We start from the raw sequence: 19446 nt of genomic DNA on the forward strand, positions 1-19446 counted from the left end.
AATCATGCTGTAGAGCTGTAACCTCTCCTTGGGAGACTCCATGGCAGAAAGCGGCTGCACAAAACCAGCTGAGATTTCTCCTCCTCAGCACTGCAGGGAAATTCAAAATAGTGATTGCTGCTTGGAAGAACAACCTACCATAGGCACAGAAAGAGACTAGGACATGGAAGAGGACCTGCAGCTTTTTATAGGATGTTAGAGACTTCTCACTCCCACTTCAGGCCATGAACAAGGTGGCTGCTACACAGTGAAAATCCACACAGGGGCAATTAATTCTGAGAACTTGATGTAAAACATGAGAGTTCTGTGACAAACAAAATCCCCCATATTTCTGCCTAATCCCTATGAACTGCCTCCTCAATTACAAGTATGCACACAGCTATAACAGAGAACAACAGCTTGCCTCAAAGACAGCTCCTGTTAATTTTGAATGAAGGGGTTGGAAAAGGTCACCTAAGTCTGCCTGACGGTCTGTCATGGCACCTTGTGCATGATTTCCCAATCTGTCTCTTTAAATACCTTCTACTGCATAAGCTCTTGAAAGCCCCACGTCACCAGCAAAGCACAGTACTGAGCAATCAGATACTAAACTCTCAAGAGCAGTTACACCAAACACCCTTGAGCAAAGGCATCACAAAAATACCTGTGCATATATTAAAGGATTTAATGAGCAAATGCACAAGGAGGTGGCTGAAGAGCTCAACAGTGGTGGAATTACTTGAATGAAGTGTGTGTACATCTTCGCTCGCCTCTCTCATACATGATCATGCCTTCCTATCCAATGCTGCTAACACCAGGCTCCACCTGAGATGCTCAGAGGATTTCCAGGACAAAGGGGCAGGTCGTCAGCCCAGAACTTTGTGGGCTTTAACTTTGTGCATGTTGGTAGGAACTCCTTCCTCATCATGCATACTGGGGACAGTCATTGTTGGCTGAAATTAAATTCCATTAGAAATGTCCATGTTAAAAATTTCACCCAGGGATGTCTTCTCATTAAATTAAAAAAAAAAATACACAGTACTTTTAATAATATATAATAATGTATAATAAATACAGTCATGAAGCCAAAAGAGAAAAACCCCGGAGAGGTGGTGGAAGAACCTGCCTACTGGGTAAGTAATTTTTACTGCTGTCACTAGCAAAACACAACTTTTAACAGTTACCAACTTTGAAGTTTAGCTTTTCCTTTAAGGGAAGAGCAGCCTTCCTTTTTGTTCAGTATAAGGAAACAACAGGCCTGAAAATGGGCTTGACTCTGTTGCAGCAGCAGCTCCAGTGCCTGAAGCAGGGCAGATCAGGACAGCATTCCATGGTCATCCATCCACACACCCTTCAGCATCCTCCATGCTACCCAAGGGCTGCCCACAAACAAAAGACATGTGCAGACACCATAACACTGGATGTCACTTTTTTTTTTTACCCTCTGACACCTCACAGTAAAATCAGTGCCACTCCCACCAGCTCACACATGTGGACTTGCAGAATGTGACCATTTCTAGTCTCCTGCCACAGGCTCACAGGACTGCCAGGTACATGTCCCCAAAAAACCGGGGGACACTGGACTAAAGTACACCACTTAGGCTAAATATCAATTCTTCCAAGTCCATAGAAATGGAGAACACTTGACAGAAATGGCACAACAACTCAGAGAAAATATGTTCTTGAACTTTACAGGACTGTCTAACGTGATTTGATTTGGACAGCTTAATTATATATTTTGTCACAGGACATGGCTTACCTACTTACTGTAGCTCAAGAGATAAAGATTAAGTGCAATTCAGTTGTAGACCAGTTTGTACCAACAGAAAAAAAACCAACAACACAAAAATCACAGAGCCTCAGCAATTTCTCAGTGACTCTCTAAAAAAACCCCAGTTTAAAAGCACAAAACATGCTTTTAAGTCTCCCAAATTCCATCAGGTTGTAGATGTAGTCTTCCTTGATGGTGTGGCATCAGCAATAGCACAGTGTTCTGCAGACAGAGCTGAAGCACATACTGAAACAAAGTAATAACCTGAACAGATCACTACAGCCATACCCTACGACTTTACTATTTCTTCCCTTCTAAGATGGTCACATAGGCAAACAGATTATAGAATGATAAATTAAGTAAGAACAGCCAGTTTGCCATACAGAAGAAACCATCTTTGCTGTTTATATGTCTGTTAGTAATGAAGCAAAATAATGTGACAACCTGAAGTGTCACCCCTTGATTTCATTAGAATTACAGTGTTTTTTTAAAATAAATTCTAGGTGCTTACAAAGTAACACATTCTGCTGATTTAAATCTCCTCCCCATGGGCTTCTTACAGTATCCATACACTTCCTCTTTTGAAGCCCCTAAATTAAAAATTCTGCAAGGAAGCTTTCTTGAACATTCAGTTTCACAGAATCCTTACAGAAGGAAGTTCTAATCCTAATTGTAAACAGTGTATACTTAACATCCAGTGCCCCCTGTTCAGATACACTCTTGTAGGTACTTGTATCTGATCCTCTCTCATACACACACAGAAAGGACAGTCCTGACCTTCACTGACCACTGACAAACACTTAAGATGAGTTACTACCAACTTCTGGAGCTATCAAAAATGTCTCATTTGAAATAATTAACCTCAAATACTTCACTATTCTCCAATTTTTCATCTTCTCTGGAGTGAGATGTTTTAAAACAACAACAGGAAAAAGGGTGGACAAGTGCAGAAATCAGGCTTCAGAACAGCTTCAGTGAAACAGTATCTTTCACACAAGGGAGTATTATTCTGTACTTAGAGTGGAAGCTGTAGGAAACCTGCTCTGGAAGGGATGCCCTGGGTAGTTGAGTCTCCTCTCCACAATTGTCATGGCTGCATGACACAATCCCTTTCAGATTTGCTAGCAATTAGCGTCATTCACTGCACCAGCTCCCCAGCTACTTCATTCATCTCTGTGCCAGCGCAGAGCCACAGACCGGTGGCAGCTAAAAGCCACAATACCTGGTTTTCAAAAGAGCCCTTCATGCAACACCAAACCACAGAGATTCAATTTTATTTTTTTTAACATCCTACAGTGACAGTTGAGTTCAGCTGCAAATTCTCCTTTCTCTTAAACCTCACTAGCCTATCAAATCTGGCAACACATTTTATATTCCAGTGTAATTATGCAGCTTTTGAACAGCTTTATCCCAGCTCTGATCTTCCCTGCAGCCTACTCAATAGTTTCACTATCAGTAATGTACCTACAGTCGTGGCCTGTTGTTCTCTGACTGAGAAGTGAATCTGACCAAGACCCCCAAGAGCAGAATGTGAACTTCTATACCTAAAAGTTTGTAACTTCTCACTATTTGGATAGTCTGGGTACTGGGAAGGTCTTTGTGTGCTATTAGGTCTGTGGGTCTGCCTTGTGCAGAGGGTGCAGAATGACTCAGACTCCTGCTGACATGGGTTGGCAGGTAGGAGATGTCATTGTCAGCTGGAAATCTATAAATTTCATATAACTGTGACTGAAAACTAGCCAGAAAAGTAAAGCAGATTTCTGCAGTCTGAAGCAGCCCATAGTTTCCAGGAGAAACATCTCCACCAGGACTTCCTGAAAACTTATGCAAAAACCCCCGGTTTAATTAGTTCATGTATGGTTGTTTTTAAAAGAAACACATCTCTTTTCATTAGTTTAGAAATAATAAAAAAACCCCAAACCCAGAGGTTATATCAAAACCTTTACTTTTGGAAAAGTAAACCTCTTTACTGCCCTTTACATCTTCTTTAAGTTGCTTCCACAGTTTACTTAGAGGATTAAGCAATATTTTTTTCTAATGAGAAGCATTCCACAGGAAAGAAAAATGAGCACATTTAAACCCTATCACTAGCACATGAAATGAAGATTCAAATATGACTTGGACATGTACAGAACGACTGTTTGTTTGGAACAGAAACATCCAAAATCTTACCTTTGCCTTGTGGCAGGGCCTAGTGCACAGATAAAATTGTAACAAGCTCGTGTACATTAATGCACACTCACAGAGAATGCATGAGCATAGAACAACAATCAAGAAAAGCTCTCATAAAGGAAGAGGTGAACTGTTTATCTCATATGTTCATTTTGGAAAATTTAAATCAGTTGAAGCCAATGTCCTTTTAATTGGAACATTCCTTTGACAAACCTGCAATACTGTGATAATAGCTGCAAGTTCCCCACACCCCTTTCTTAACGACTTTACTTGTCACCTATTGTCCTGCCTTCCCTACTCCACATAGTCCTAGCCACGCCCCCAGTTTTCCCTATTAGTTCCTGTACCCTAACCCCACGTGGCCCTGGCCACTCCCTCAGGTTTCCCCTATTGGTTCCTGTACTCCTAACTCCGCCCCTGTACCTCCCCTGTACCCAGAGGTCACTGGGCCTGTGTGCTGTCCCTGCCCCTCTCTGTTTCCCTATAAAACCCCTTACCCTCCGCCATCTTGCCGTCTATGCACCACATGTGTCTGTGCATGTGAGGCCTTCGCCCTCGAGGCATCTCTGCCTCGGGGAGGTCGTTGGCCTCTGCTGCACCATGCAAATAAACATCTTCCATGGACACAACGCATAGACCCTCCTCGCCTCCTTTATCACCGCCGGTTGTGGAAGCAGACGAACCAGAGCTAGCCTTATGGCTCCCCGGCCGGTGAGAGCGCAGTGTGCAGCCCTGGGACAGAGGGTTTGGAGCACTGAGGCGCTGAACCGGGCTGGGTAGAGAAGCTCTAGGGTAAAGTCTGCTGTAACATCCTCTAAACCGCAACACTGCAATAGTTCAACTTTTTATTTTCCCCACTAAAAATAAATCTGATGTTCCAGGCCAGGCCTGCTACATTCAAATCTTGTCTGAAAATACATTTATGAAAATGGCTTTATGTAAGGAAGAAAAAAAAAATCAGCCTTTACAACAACTGAAACCAAATTGAAAATTTTGATTTAAAGAATTTAAATTAATTTGAGTCTCCTTCCTTCCTGTCTCCCTTTCTGTCCAAAAGGAGCCCTTATGAAAAAGAACGTACACTGTTTTTCTTGATGTGAGATTTGAAACCAAGAATTTTGTCTCTCCAGCCTAAAGCAAGAGTGCACACATGCTCCCTCCTCATTTACCTACCTCCTTTTGCTTCCTTGCTTGTGGTTCACACAAGTAACACAACAAAAAAGTGAGTTCCATTTACTGGATTGCAAAATGCTGGGTGTGACAAAATCCAGAGAGGGGCAACCAGGACAAAAAGCAGTGAAATTAACACTGAAGAGGGAAGTCAGTCTCACCTAGAGGCCACTAAAGGGTTTAAAGGGCATCTGAGGATAATTTCTCCCTTGCCAAGTGCCCTTGGGGGTCTGGGTCTGGCTGCTAGGAAATCCTGCAGGGACAGCAACAGAAATTGGTTTTAGGCTATATAAATCTAGGGCCACTTAGCATTTCCTTTCAAATAAGCCTCCAGTCACAATCTAGTTTCAACTGAACAACTTCTGACATCAGAAAATCCTCTCCAAACCACAGCTTTTATCAGGGACTCTTGCTGAAACGCTTATGGGAACATGAGAAAGGCCAAACCCAAGACATCCATTTTCAGAGTTTCTTCTCAGAGCAGTGGATGGGAAAGGTCAATATAAGTTTCAACAAATTGCATCTGGAATTTCACTGGAAAATATGTTCATTAGGTCACTTGGACACCACCACTAGCATCAAAACCTCCCTAATGTTCTACGTGTGAAACTCAAATTGGAACAGAATAATTTTAAAACACTGTTTCTCTGCATGAAAACTTTTTGCCTCTGTTTCGATTTTTTGCGTTAATATACACTCCTGTTCCACCTTCTTTTGTTTTCAGCATTCACACTTCTCAGAGAGGCAGAAGAAAGAGTTATTACCCTATATACTGAGACCTCCCTAGAAAAACAAAAGCAACAAAACTGCTCTAAAAGCCTGGAAAACAACCATGTAACTTCAAAAAATGCAAATGCCTTTGCACTGGTCATTGTTATTTCTCTTGGGTACACTACTGTAAAGTTATAATCAAAACTCTTAGACATTAAGCTCAGTTTTAACCCCTTTTGCCATTCCTTTTTTATTCAAGTTTTTCACTTTCCACTCCTCTCTTTGAAAAGAGGTAGCTTCCAGAATGTTCCCAGGCACTTCCAGAACAACAATTAGAGCTCAGGAGCCTTTAGAAAACAAAATATTAAAATACTATTGTATTATGTATCTAGTCTGGGCAAAGGGCTTTTAGAAGTTGAATATAATTTACAGTAAATTTTCAGCTTTTACAAGGGAGGTGGACTTGCATCTTGCAGTCACAACCAAGCAAAAATTGAAGGATTAATTCAGGGGGAAAAAAAGAGACAGAAGGAATTAACTATTGCAAACAAATGTAATTGTTTCTGCCCTGTAGAATATGCAGTCATTCCAGTAGTTTAACAACTAAAACCGTAATTTTTCTACCAAAGCTTTACTCCAAAACTGTTTCCTAGGAAGTGCACTTTTAGGCTGTAGGTTTCTCCTCAGCTGGGAGCACGTTCCCTCTCCCAGAGGAGGTCGGCAGAGGGTAATTTTTATAAAATTTCCTACTTTAAGAGTATTTAGGTCTTACAGACTGACAGTTGTCCATGTGCAGAAAGCCGATTTGCTGGTGCCACTACCTTTTCAAAATGCAATTACAGAGAAGTAATGAAGTTTAGCAACACCTCAGCTGAATTCAATACCCTGTGCACTCAGGGGCAAAATCTGAAGCCAGGTTTCTCATGCATACGTGACACACCACATTTGGTGGCTGTCTCCCAAGGAAACCTTAGTAGCTGAAAACTGTTATTTAATTACCTGTCGAGGAGCTGGCAGATTTTAAACCCCATTTGTGTGATTTTTTTTTCCCCCCATGCTAAGATGCTACTATTTAATAAATTTAATAAAGCTACTTCAGCTAAGTGATTTTCATATTCTGACTTTGCCAGAGGCACCTTATTCTATATATTTTATATGCACTTTTCCTGTAAGGGTATGTTTTTTCATTGTCTTATAGCACTATGCTACCTAGAGAGTGCAAATAGAGCAAAAATTCACAGAGATCTCCAGGTAAATTTTGTTGCGCATTGTGTGCATTAATAAAAGGCTTAATTACTGCCACACAATGGAGGATATGCTCTTGCCTACTCCGTGAATGCCACAGACATGTGAGAAGAACAGATATATGAAAAGTCAAATGTATTGGCACTTGCAAAAGACAGTGACAATAAAAAGCCAATTTGGGTGGACATTCATTAACGCAACTCTGACGCTACTGCGCACTGTGCTGAATTCAGCCTGAGTATATTCCCCAGTATATTCCCCATATATCAACCTTGCCACTGGAGTGGCAAAGATGGCATCTAGTTGTGCAAGAATATATTCATCTAGCCGTGCAGGAATATATTCATGTGAGTCCTATTTTCAGCATCCCAAAATATGAGGGTTGACGCACCTCTCCCGGCCCCAGGCTCTCAGGCAGGAGAAAATCCTCTAACACGTGTGCCAGAAATTGGGTATTTGCTCTTGGATATTGGGCTTGACCTGTTAGCTCCTTCTCTTCTGATCATTCCCATTTTCTACAAATGGAACCTCATAAGCCAGTTTCTCCATCTGGCCTATCAGTCTCAAAGCATCAGCTTCAGGCCCTATCTTCACTTAAAACTGCCCACATTCGGAACAAGGGAAGGTCCGGGTATGAAGGATTTAGTGAGAACTCTCACTTCTAGGTGAAGTGACCTAGTTACTGTGGGAACCCCAGAGGATCCCTGAGGCACCCAAATTTCTGCAGGAGTTGGAGATAAGTGATGAAAGAATGAGTAGGACTTCACTAGTATTTTATGAGAAAATACCACGGACTTTCTTTGAGGCTGAAATCACTGAGTCTTAGGGACTGTATGTGAAAGTTTGAGCTGTTGCCCCTACAGAAGTCTGGAGAAAACTTAGAGCAGAGCAGTTCTGGATGCTTCTTGCAGGCCAAACATCTCCTGCAAGACATGTTTTTCTACCGTACAAAAAAAGCACCCCACGCCTTTGCCTTATTCTCTTCTAAATGCAACTCTCTCATGTTTCTTGAGAAAGCAGAACAGCTGGTTACAACACAAGAAGTACTGGTGTAAGAATGCACACAATCCTTTAAATTCTTGTGAGAAGCCAGACAGCTTCCTTGTGCAAATGATTCTCTTGCACATTCACAGGCACACAGCCTGGATGAATAAGGAGAAAAACATTATATACCAATGACTGGAAATATTTTATCAGCAGAGCTCTTGCCCAACTTCTTTCATTTGAGTTACCTTCACTGTGGAGCACTAAGGCAAATGCACACTCATTATGAAGCAATGCAGCCAGAACAAAATCCATGCAAGCAGAATTTAGAGTGAGTGCTGCAGAAATGCCACTACTTTCTGTGTGCCTCCTGCACCTCACCTCTTTTTGTTACTCTCCCAGAGGCACAGCTGCCTTTTCATTGCCTTTCTTTCCCCATTAAATTTACAGGACCTGTTTGCTTGGTGTAATCTTCTCTTACCTGTCAGGTTTCTGGAGTGTGTCCATCTGCTACTGTCTGTGTATGCACTGATTGAGCCTGACCCTGCTGGGGGTCTCTGGGGTCTGCACAGTACAGCTGAGGACTGCTTTTGCCTTGCCTATCTGAAATGAAAGTAGCAACCAGAGGCACTGACCCTGGGATCCTCCCCTTCCTCTGCCTGCCTTACTGCAGAACCACTGCTCGGCTGTACTTCTTATTCCTTATTTTCAGGTGCTCACCCAAGCTGGATCCTTGTGTCTCCCACTTGGTTTTGTTGTTGAATTGGTAAGAAAAAATTCAGAATCACAGTAGCACATTGTATTTTAAACAGCACTTTCTGATGATTGCTGTGGAGGCTTTTGAGTAAAAACTGATGAGAATAAAAACTCCAGAGGCAACACAGATGTGAACATGACTCCTAAATAATCAAGTCAGTTGTATGCAAGATACTGAACATCTCTTGCAAGGCAAGGCTTTCATTGTGAAGTATAATTCAAAGAGATCAGCTAGTATGAAGTCATCTGGTCTCTCTGCAGTTCAGATTTGTATTTTACTTTACAGTGTCACTTTTGCTTTAAAAGCTTTTTTGTTCAGTGTTTTATCCAGCTATCTGCTTTGGACAGTGCAATACAGAGAAAGATAGAAGCTATGTTACCACTGGTGCCAGACCTCAGACCTCCCTTTTCCCCTGCACACATGCAATTCACATTCAGAGCAATTGGGAATGACACATCCAAGGACACACTCCCATGCCAACACGCTGTGGCAGCTGGACCATGACTGGACACCAGAAGCCCACCAAAGTCACTCTATCCTCACCTCCTCACTGGACAGGACAGAAAAAATACAAGAAAGGGCAAGTGGGTTGAGCTAAGGACAGGGAGAGATCACTCACCAATTACCATCAAGTGCAAAAGGGACTTGACATGGGGGAAAAATAATTAATTAATTACTAATCAAATCAGAGTAGAGTAAGGAGAAATAAATCTTAAGAACACTGTCTCCCCACCCTTTCTGGGCTTAACTTCGCTCCCAAAGTCTCCCATTTCCCCCCCTAGCAGCATAGGGGAGCGGGGGTTGTGGTCAGTTCATCACGTTTCCTCTGTCGCTCCTTCATTGTCAGGGGGAGGACTTCTCAAACTCTTCCACTGCTCCAGCATGGGGCTGCTCCAGTGGAAAACAGGCCTCCAAACTTTTCCTAGGTGAGCCCTTTCCATAGGCACAGCTCTTCACTAGCTGCTCCAGCATGGGTCCATCCACGGGGTGCAGTCCTTAAGGAACAGGCTGCTCCAGCATCCTGGAGCTGGTTGGCACTGGCTCCACTGGACACAAGGAAAGCCTCTCGCAGCTTCTCACAGAAGCCACCGCTGGTAGCTACCCTGCTACCAAAATCTGCCCAAGCAAACCAAATACCCATGGTTTTTAGAGGGGCACATTTCCTTCCTTAGTTTCACCATCATAGACAGTAAATCCCTTCTATCTCTTGCATTCCCTGAACACTAGTAAAATGCTTATATGCTCAGATGTGAGCATTCAAATGAGATTTGAAATTTCATCCTTCCTTTGCCTTGTTGTTTATTCTGATTTCTAAGCAAAACAGACAGCAGTGCAGGGTCCAGCTGTGCTGGGGACAGTGTGCTTGCTTTTGGGAATCGTGCTGTGAAAGCTGTTTTCTATGTCCCTCTCTTCTCTTGTGCTCCACATTTCTTTCTTTCTCTTGTACTGGCACAACAACTTCTGGATCAGGGAACTGATCCAAATGAAACAAAACCACCAGAAAGAAATTGCTTGGCTTCTGGACTGGACTCCCAAGGCAGCTGCACAACATAAAAGCAACATGGAGGCAGGAACGTGATTTGGGACAGAGAGAGGCAAGCTAGGGACTTCACAGACTTCAGATGTACAGACAGACTTATAAATGGAGCTTCCACTACTGAAGGTGAGTACTTTCTTCTAAATATCTTCCTAGACTCAATTATTAAGCAACTTTCTTGGCATCTGCAGCCTTTTTGGCACCCAAGGTTAGGCCAGACTGCTGTGTGTGCTTACTGTGCTCTCCGACTGAGCCATATCACAGCTCAGTGGGGACAAGGGACATTCATGATCTGAAGGCTTCATCCTTGCTCTGTACACAGGGTCAATAGATACAGAAGATGTGAAACAGAAAACAAACAAACAAATTATAATTTAAATTTCCTCCTTGATTCACAGCAGTTTGTACACTCTTTTTTTGCATTTTGCTGTGCAGAAACACTCTGTATTTCACATCTCAACATATGGAAAGGAGGAGCAGTTTTATAACAGAAAAGCTTCACTGTCCATTCAGAGTCTGGCAGGAGTCTCATAGCTGTATGCAATAATCCAGGGCACATTTTTAGTGCCAGCTACATTTCACTTGGTGACTCTTTCAAACCACCAATGCTATGCTGGTGCCAGTGTTAGTCCCAAAACAAATCTAGGAACTCAGCTCATTGGAAGTTTCAGTCCATGACAACTATTTAGTGCAATATCCACACAAGATTTTAACAAAGCTACCAGGACTTATATCACATGCCAGGCACATGGGACCCAGTCTCCTCAGTCTTTACATAGGTCCCATCAGCATTCTCTCGCTGGGACAGTGTTAGGACTTACTAATGCAAGTGTTAATAATTTTCTGTATTAACACATATCTAGGGAGTTTTCCCACCTTTCCCTCCTCCTTTACATTCTGCCTAAAACCCCCCACTATTAATAGCAAAGACGAACAGTCAAGTGGTTACAAGACAACAGTGGATCAGAATCTTATCATGCACTTTCATGCACTTCCAAAGGCTGACTATTCTTCAAAAAGAGATTTTAGACATACACAGATCAAAATAATTACTTGAAAAGTTCTATTAATAGATTTAATGAAGAGCTATCAGAGACATTTGAAAGGGTCCTAACAGTCACGATGAGCTGTATGTTGGCAGGGTTTTATGGAAGGAACAAAATGAGAGGCAGACAAGGAACTAATGGTATTCTCTAGGCTGCCCATACTGTTGTACACTGTGCCAAGCTCTGTGGACTTTGCAGGTGATATATGACACCTTGAGGGAAAGTTTGTGGTTTTTCCACAGTGAAAGTCCTGCCCATGTGTGCAGTACAATTATTTATGGATCTTCCTCCAACTACAAAGATAGTGCTAGTGGGATTTCTGAGGCTTTTGCAGTGGGATGAGACATCCCAGTGAATGAAATATAAAAGCTTGTCTAAACTGAAAAACCAGAAGTATTTATGAAGAGATGGAAAAGACAGTGCACATCATTTACTGCAGAAATTAGCAAGTGCTTAAGGGAGATAAATGACCATGAATGTTATAAAAGAATAAGAAATTAATAACTACTTTTCAGCTGCCAGTATCACCATACCTTTATAATATCTAGATGCTACTTTCCCAGAAAACTACCTTTTTAGCCATATCATTCAATCCCAGATGAGCCTGACCCAAAGAATGTTGCAATGTCCTCCTTAAATCCCAAATCCACCCTTCAAACCTGGTGTAGCTCAGAGCTCCTCAAAGTTCAGATCTTAGCCAAGTCCAGCTCACATTGCTATCATGTGTAGATCAGGAAATACCACCTGCACTGAGATTTCCAAAACCGTTAGCATTTTGCATAACTCATTACTAAAAATTAGGCAACATAGATTGCTGTGATGCATTATTGTGGATAAGATCCGTAGGCTGTTTTCTTTCATATGCTCTGGAGAGCTGAAAAGTCAGAGCAGTAAACTCAGCTGAGATGAACTATGTGTTTCACAAAATTTTCCCCCCTTCACTCTCCCTTTTTTCCCAAACTCCAGTTTTTCACTTTTTCCATCAATATCTTTTCTGCAACTGGATACAGAAATATATTACAAGCTGCTATCCCAGGATCCTACACAAAATCCTACCACAGAGAGCAAACAGTCACTAAGACTAAACACCAAACAGACTTTGGGCTGTGGATACATCCAAAGGACTTGATGAGGCCTTGGATCTTGGTTAAAGGCAGCTGAGAGAAACTGCTGGTCCATTTATAAGTGCTCAGTGCTACTTAACAGGAGATTCTTGGTTTGGCAAGGAACCCTAGGGATTAGTCCCATCCAGATGTTCATCATACACTACATTTCCCAGGGTCCTACAGACATCAGGAGCATGGGGAGCAAAAGGGAGGTAGAGAAGGGGAGAAGTCTGCTAAGCATACACACAGAAATAAGAAGAAAAGCTCTGGCAGTGTTCCAGAAATTAAATTCTGGCCCCACTGAAGTAGGCAGAAGCTTTGCCACCACAGATACAGAATTTCACCCAATGTGAACAGTATTCTGGTAATACCCTCCCTCCAGACACAGTGTAGGAGCTCTTCTGGCTCTGAATAATCACTGGAAACACAGAAAGGGAAATTAAACCCAAACCAAGACAACAATACCAGAATGATTAATTAACAGACAAAAAAGAATGTAACAACAATGAAGTGAAAAGTGTTACAGAAGTGGGTGGAAAGATGGTGGCAAATCCTTTACCTCCTGGACCACTGAACTCTGCCAGGAACAAGGAAGGATGCAAAGACTTGTGGTGCCGGGTGCAGGGGGCCACCTCAAGGCTGCACCGGAGTCTTGGAGTCTGCACAGACTCAATAACAGGGGGAAGAAAAACTTGTAGTGCAGATTCAGCCTTGGAGTAGGCTCCTGTCACTAATGCTATATAAAGAGGCCAGAGCCTAGCAACTTCAGCAAAGATTCCTAGGAGCAATCAGCATCATCACTTACAAATTCCCAGGCAGGCTAGTTCACAGAAAGGGCACGCTCAGCAAGCTCTGCAGTTGTGTAACTGAGCATTCTGCACATGAGAAATACAAAAAACACACACAATGCCTATAAAGTTCCATCTCCTCTAACAGCTATGACCCAGTTATTTAGCCTACAGTTGCCCTCTGATTCAGTTAGCATTTGGATTCATACCACAACTGGTATGAACATACCACATATATGGTCCTGGATGCTCCCCTTTCACTGGCTTAAGAGTTCAGGTTGCCTACAATGCCAAGTTCTGCCTTCCAGAGTGCTTGAACTCTCCAAATTCATGAGACAACTAGAGAGTCAAATTCCCATGACTGCTGGAACTCAGCCCCTAACTCCCAACCAAAGACCTCTTCTTTGCTGCAGCTCTGCTGCAAAAAGGGACTAAGTGACTTTTCTGGGAACTACTGCAAAATGCACCACCCTGGATGTGGTGATGACAGCAGGGAAACTTGCACATCCATCAGTGACAAATATTCAAGTATTGCATTGTCCTTTAGATGAGAAATCCAGATGAAGATTAATGCCTATACATCAATGATGAATGAGTGACAGCAGCTAACCAAGCATTAAACCAGATTTCTCTGAGTGATTGTGTGACAGCCACAGCATAGGAGGGTATATATCTGCATTTGGAAGGTCCCAAGGTGCTTTAAACTCCCCACAAGACTTTTTCCTCACAAAACAATGGGAAAAGCCTGCTTCCCCAGCCACCATTCTGACAGTGTGAGGTTCACAACCTTCACAGAACTTGGGCCATCTGCCAGTTTTCTTGCGCTGTGCTCTTGTCCTGCTCTTTCTCACATAACCAGGGAAAAGCCCTTTTCACAGTCCTTCCCTAGGCATGGCCAGTATCTTCAGGTGATGGACATCTCCTGATGCTCTGCAGTTTGCTGTCTGTATGCTTGGCCTTGGTGCGAGTTCCTTGTCCCAGGGCTCTGCTGTCAGCCCTCAGAATTGTCCAGTTTTCAGGTCTATTGTCCAATGTTATCTAAGGTAATGGGAAAAATGGAGGGTGAGGGGGAAAACTGTTGCTGTTGAGCAGCTAGTAGAGTAATGAATGCATCGGTTTTCAGTGGCAAGAAGGAATGATCTTTATTGTTTTGATTTCATCACATATATAGAGTTCTCAAAAGTCACCCAGATTGGTCAGTCAGAAGCTTTCCCCCAGGCCTGATTGGCCAGGCCTGCACTGCCCAAGTTCTGGGACACTGTTCCAAAAACATCCAAACTTTATCTTTATTTACAAAACACAAGAAAACTTCTCATGGGAAAACCTGTGCTAACCACAGAAAACAAAGGGTACCAAGGCAAAATCAAGCATCTCTGTAGGCCTTGCAGTATTCCGCTGGCTCTGAGCAAGCTTTTCACCCACTTACTTAACTTAGCTGGCAACTTGGAAAATGAATTAAAAACGTGTTTGTTCCTTCTGCAGACTCTTGAAACAAATCTGGAGGGAAGAGTGCCTGGAGAATTACTGAGCTCTTGTGCTCCCTGGAAGCCTCAACACCATTGTTAAAACCATTGAGAAACCAGACGAGCTGCTTCTCAGCTTGACAAGATCCTTGGATGAAAAGCAGAGATTGCCTCTCATGCTGGGCTTTGGACCAGGCTGCTGGCTTTTCCCAGCATGTGCCATGCAGCTGTGTGTGTGAGGGCACCCCACAGCCCTCCTTCCCAACCTTAGCAGTGTGGATCTTGCAGAGAACCGCAGGACAAGGACCACTATCCGTGAGAGGAGCCACTCGCTTCTGGAGTGCCAAAGGGCACAGCAGAGACCAGCTTTAGCCCAGTCTTTATTACACTGTGGTACCATCCTTCCTTTGTGTTTTAAATCAGCCTCAAATGCATTTATAAACAATTACTGGAAGGAACAAAATCTCATCTTGATCCGAACAGCTCTTGCCAGCACTCAAGGATGTGGCTAGCACAGGTCTTTCTCGTGAGAACATTTTGCTGTGTTTTATAAACAAAGATAAAGTTTGGATCTCGAGATTTGGGCAGTTCAGGCCTGGCAAATTAGGCCTAGGGGGAGGTTTTTGACTGACCAATCTGGGTGACCTGTGAAAAGTCTATATATATGGAAATCAAAATAATAAAGCTCTCTTTTCTTGCCTGAGAACCTGGGTTTCTATTTCTCTGCTAGCGGCTCAACAGCGACACAAGGAGACTTGAGAAAGCTGAATGCCCCCATCTGACAGGCTGGCCATGGAAAATGGCTGGGATTAGAACCTGGCTGCTCACCCCTCACTGGACCTAGGACTCAGACCGCAAAAGGACCAAACCTGAAACAAGAACCTAGCCCACAAAACAGAACATAGAAATTTGTTTCTGGGTCACCTGTACCTAAGGTCACAAGTTCAGCATTTCCAGAAGTTATTTTCACTGCCATGACACTGGCTACAATATGAGGGGAAATGGGATTATCAAGTCTCTCCACAGAGTAAGAAGAGTAATGTAAAATCATTTCAGCCTAGTTCCATCATGTCTCTCCTACCTTTTACACATCATATTATTACTTTTCTTTTTCATGCCCAGGCCCATAGCAGTATCAAGAAATAACTGAAAATGTATATTTTTTCCAGAACCTATAATTTTTTTCCAGAACTCCATAAACAAACCTATATTTTATCACATTCTTCTACCTCCCTTCAAGAATATCTGATGATTTTCTATAATAGTATTGTCAATACACCACCTGGTATCAAACAGATAGGTGTTTTCTACTGATCTGCTATTTTACCTAAAAATGAGAATTTTAGACTAGCACAGTCCTCACTCAAAAAAGCTGACAACATTCCTTTTAAACTGTCAGAAGCAGATTTTCAACAGAGAACATAATTTTAAGGAACAGAGAGACACGCAGACATTTTGAGAATTACTTATTCAAATGGTACCCTTTACACATGTGAAAACTAAAGACACTGAAAACATATAAAATTCTCCGTTTGTTTTTGTACAAATTGACAGTGTTGTTTCACTCCGCTCAGGCTTTCAAGTACAGGAACTCTGACCATCAATCCAGGACAGCAGAACACATGATAATTAAATTTACTTACCTGCTGGTAAGTAAGAGACTCCTGCTGGGCTTAAAATAAGCCCTCAAAGGTCACGCACTAGAGATGGGTTTGTGGCTGGGGTTTCTAGACCTTTATTTCAGTGCAAATCCTGCCAGAGATTGGAACTTACTGTTTGTTGTGAAGATACCCTCACCAGCCTGGGGAAAGGAGTCTACATCTTGGATGACTTGTAGCACTCCCACGGCCCGGGCTGGGGGATCCAGGGCCACTGAGCTCTCGTTCACAGTTGTGTCGCTGGCTCCCGTGATCTGGTTGGTTGGTGCACCTCCTATGGATGCTTCCAAGTCTGGAGGTATATCATCCATGCAATCTGCATTTGGCTAATGGGAAGAAAAAGAAGAAAATCAAGCTTCTACCTAATAAAAAGACTGATTTTACTTGTTCCCTCTTGTTCAGATCTTTTCACTTTATTTCAGTATTGAAAACGGCAACATATAATGAATAAACAGAGTTTGTCTTAATGTACTTAAAAATTAATACAATCTGTTGGAAGAGAACTCCAATGCTGTGGAAATACTGTATATCGAACTGTGTCACCTACATTTACTAAATATTCCTGTTTATATTTTTTAAAGGGTTGGGGAGAGTGCACATTAAAAAGGTAACTCACTTATTGGTATGATCTACTCAACATAGGCAGATTGCTGAGTCAGATCTCAAATGTAAACAGAGACTGGAGCTGAATTGGGATGATTATCTTTTCCTGAAAAACACATTTTATAGAGCCAATATCTGAGCTTACAGGAATGAGAATTCAAGGGAATTGCCTGTGGGTGCATCTATGTGTGCCGTGCAAAAATAGAAGCTAAAGGTGTTTATAAGACAAGTTTCTAAACATCATAAGATCATTTCCTTTGCTAATACTGTGTTTCCTACAAAATACAATTATGAGAAAAGAAACAAATAGACAATAATGGGAAATTGAACATAATTATTCTTTCTATTCTTAATAGTCTTTCTTGCTATGTGAAGCAAGACCAGTGACAGAGAGACATAGCAAGACTGAGCAGCAATATGCAGACTACTTGTGAAATTAGGAGATGTTAATTTAATTAGTTTCCATTTCTCTTTATTCTCCAGGAACCAGACAGTTAGTCTGGATCAGTCACTTAGGTGTCCTCTAACTTCAGTGGTTTGAGAGAGTTTTGCTGTGTGATTCATCCCCTACCCCTAGGTATGAATTGCTCCCTCTACCTTCCCTCTGCTCAGCATTAAGCAGAGAAAGGGCTTAAGCTGCTAGACTGGAAATCCAACATCCAGATGGCCAGTGTCAGAGGAGGTGTACTCTGCTGAATCTGATTTTTTTCTATGCTTAGTTGTCTCACATGCCAAGGCACTTTGGAAAATCTCACTACCTGCCTATCTCCAATAGCAGGCACCAAGAAACTAAGCAAAATATGATACAGCAAAGGCTTAAAGAGAGATTTAACTTTAAGCACAAGAGAAATTCCCTTGAATTCAGGCAGAGAAGGTTACCATATGTTTACTTTTTTCCCCCCAGAATCAGGAACTTAGCGTGTTTTCTCTTTTCCCACACATTCCCTGTCTGATTGTTGTCACCTCTTACGTACATTTTTCACAAATGTTCCTAATGAAAAAGAAAGGCAATTTAAGCAGTCTTGTATCCACAAACTGAAGTTTGGAATGAAAACTAGAATTGTTGTCTGGCTCCAGTTTAATCCACAAGCAGCAAGAATGCCTCAGAATTGGGATAAAAAAGGGCACATTCAGCTATACCAGGTGTTAATGAAACTCACTGAATCTGTACTTTTCCAAGTGAAGTATCAATCACTTACCTGTAGGACAGGGATCCAAAATTACCCCTTAGATCTATCACTCTTTCCCTCACTTTTAGCTATTATAAAACAATGTTTTCAGAATTTCATTTTTAATTTAATTTGCCTCTGATGGTAGTGTACATTAAAACCACAAAAGGCCTATTTTTCTTTTCTCCTATTCAACAAACTATTTTGATTTTTCAGGGGATCAATTGTCTGTCCTTTGCTCTGATTCCAGTTATTCCTAGAATGGGGTTTTGTCACAAATTTTTAAACCTGTTTAAAAAGAGGGATTATAATTGAAAGCCAAGCCAAACATTAAAGATGCAAAAATAGTATTGCTTGATATAGTTAATCCCTTTACTCCTGAATTATTTTAGTTGGAAAAAATGCCTCAAACTAAGCAGCATGGTGTAAAACTAATGATATGAAAGACTGATCAGAAAAAAAACAACATTATGGCTTTGGCTGCCAGAGTGACTCAGATACATTTGCTAAGTTTAATTATATTGGTTTCATTCGTGCCCTGCATGTAAGTGCTTTGAGAGCACAATTCCACTAAAGTCAAGGGAAGGCTTTGTACTGACTTCTGAGGGCTTGGCTAAGGCTCTTAGTGAATAGCTTCAAGTCATATAGTCTGCTGCCAAAAATGCAGCTGGCTGAATATCCAGCAGATGTTTGCAGAAAAAGGGGAGAAGCAGAGGGAAACTATTGTATATGATATGATTGCCCCAATAGCAATGTAGCTCTTTGAAAGACATTTTCACTGGTAACTCATTTCAAATATTGCAGGTATAGTCTGAGCTGGATTTGCCAGAAAAGAGACAGTGGAAAAGGTTAGGCCAACCATTTGCTGATATATAGTTAGTTAATAACCCTCTGGAGCTGCAGAGTGCCACAGAGAACAGTGGAGATGTTGGTGTGCTCAGCTACCATGAAAATGAGTTCAGGAATTTTGGTTTCTCACAGCTGCCTGGGGAATCTGAGCTTAGGGTAGATAATATTTGAAGTCTATATTACAAAGTAAATGGAGAGTTTAGTTGTGAATTGGGTGGAAACATTTAGATATTTGGGGTTTAACCAATCCTTTCCTGGAAAATCCCAAGTCTTTCTCCTAAATGAAGCACAATATATCCACAGACATGCAAGCCAGGTCTTTAATAGCAACCCTAGGACAAACATGCAGCTGGCAGGTGTGGAGGTGCAGCGGCCCGATGCTGCAGATCCCAAGTCCCCAGGGCCGGCGATCAGCGTGGTCCACGAGGACGCCGCTGA

At 42.1% G+C, this 19446-nt stretch overlaps 1 protein-coding gene across 1 annotated transcript in view; it reads right to left on the minus strand.

Annotated features, from left to right (window-relative positions):
• The window catches only part of RNF150 (ring finger protein 150), a 126391-nt gene that overhangs the window by 13825 nt on the left and 93120 nt on the right, over positions 1-19446 (minus strand). The window contains exon 6 of the mRNA XM_085057484.1: positions 16503-16713. Coding sequence (XP_084913610.1) covers positions 16503-16713 — 211 coding nt within the window. The remainder of the gene's footprint in view (positions 1-16502; positions 16714-19446) is intronic.

Source organism: Lichenostomus cassidix, chromosome 4, assembly GCF_008360975.1.
Source record: "Lichenostomus cassidix isolate B80296 chromosome 4, HeHo_3.0, whole genome shotgun sequence".
Lineage (NCBI taxonomy): Eukaryota > Metazoa > Chordata > Aves > Passeriformes > Meliphagidae > Lichenostomus > Lichenostomus cassidix.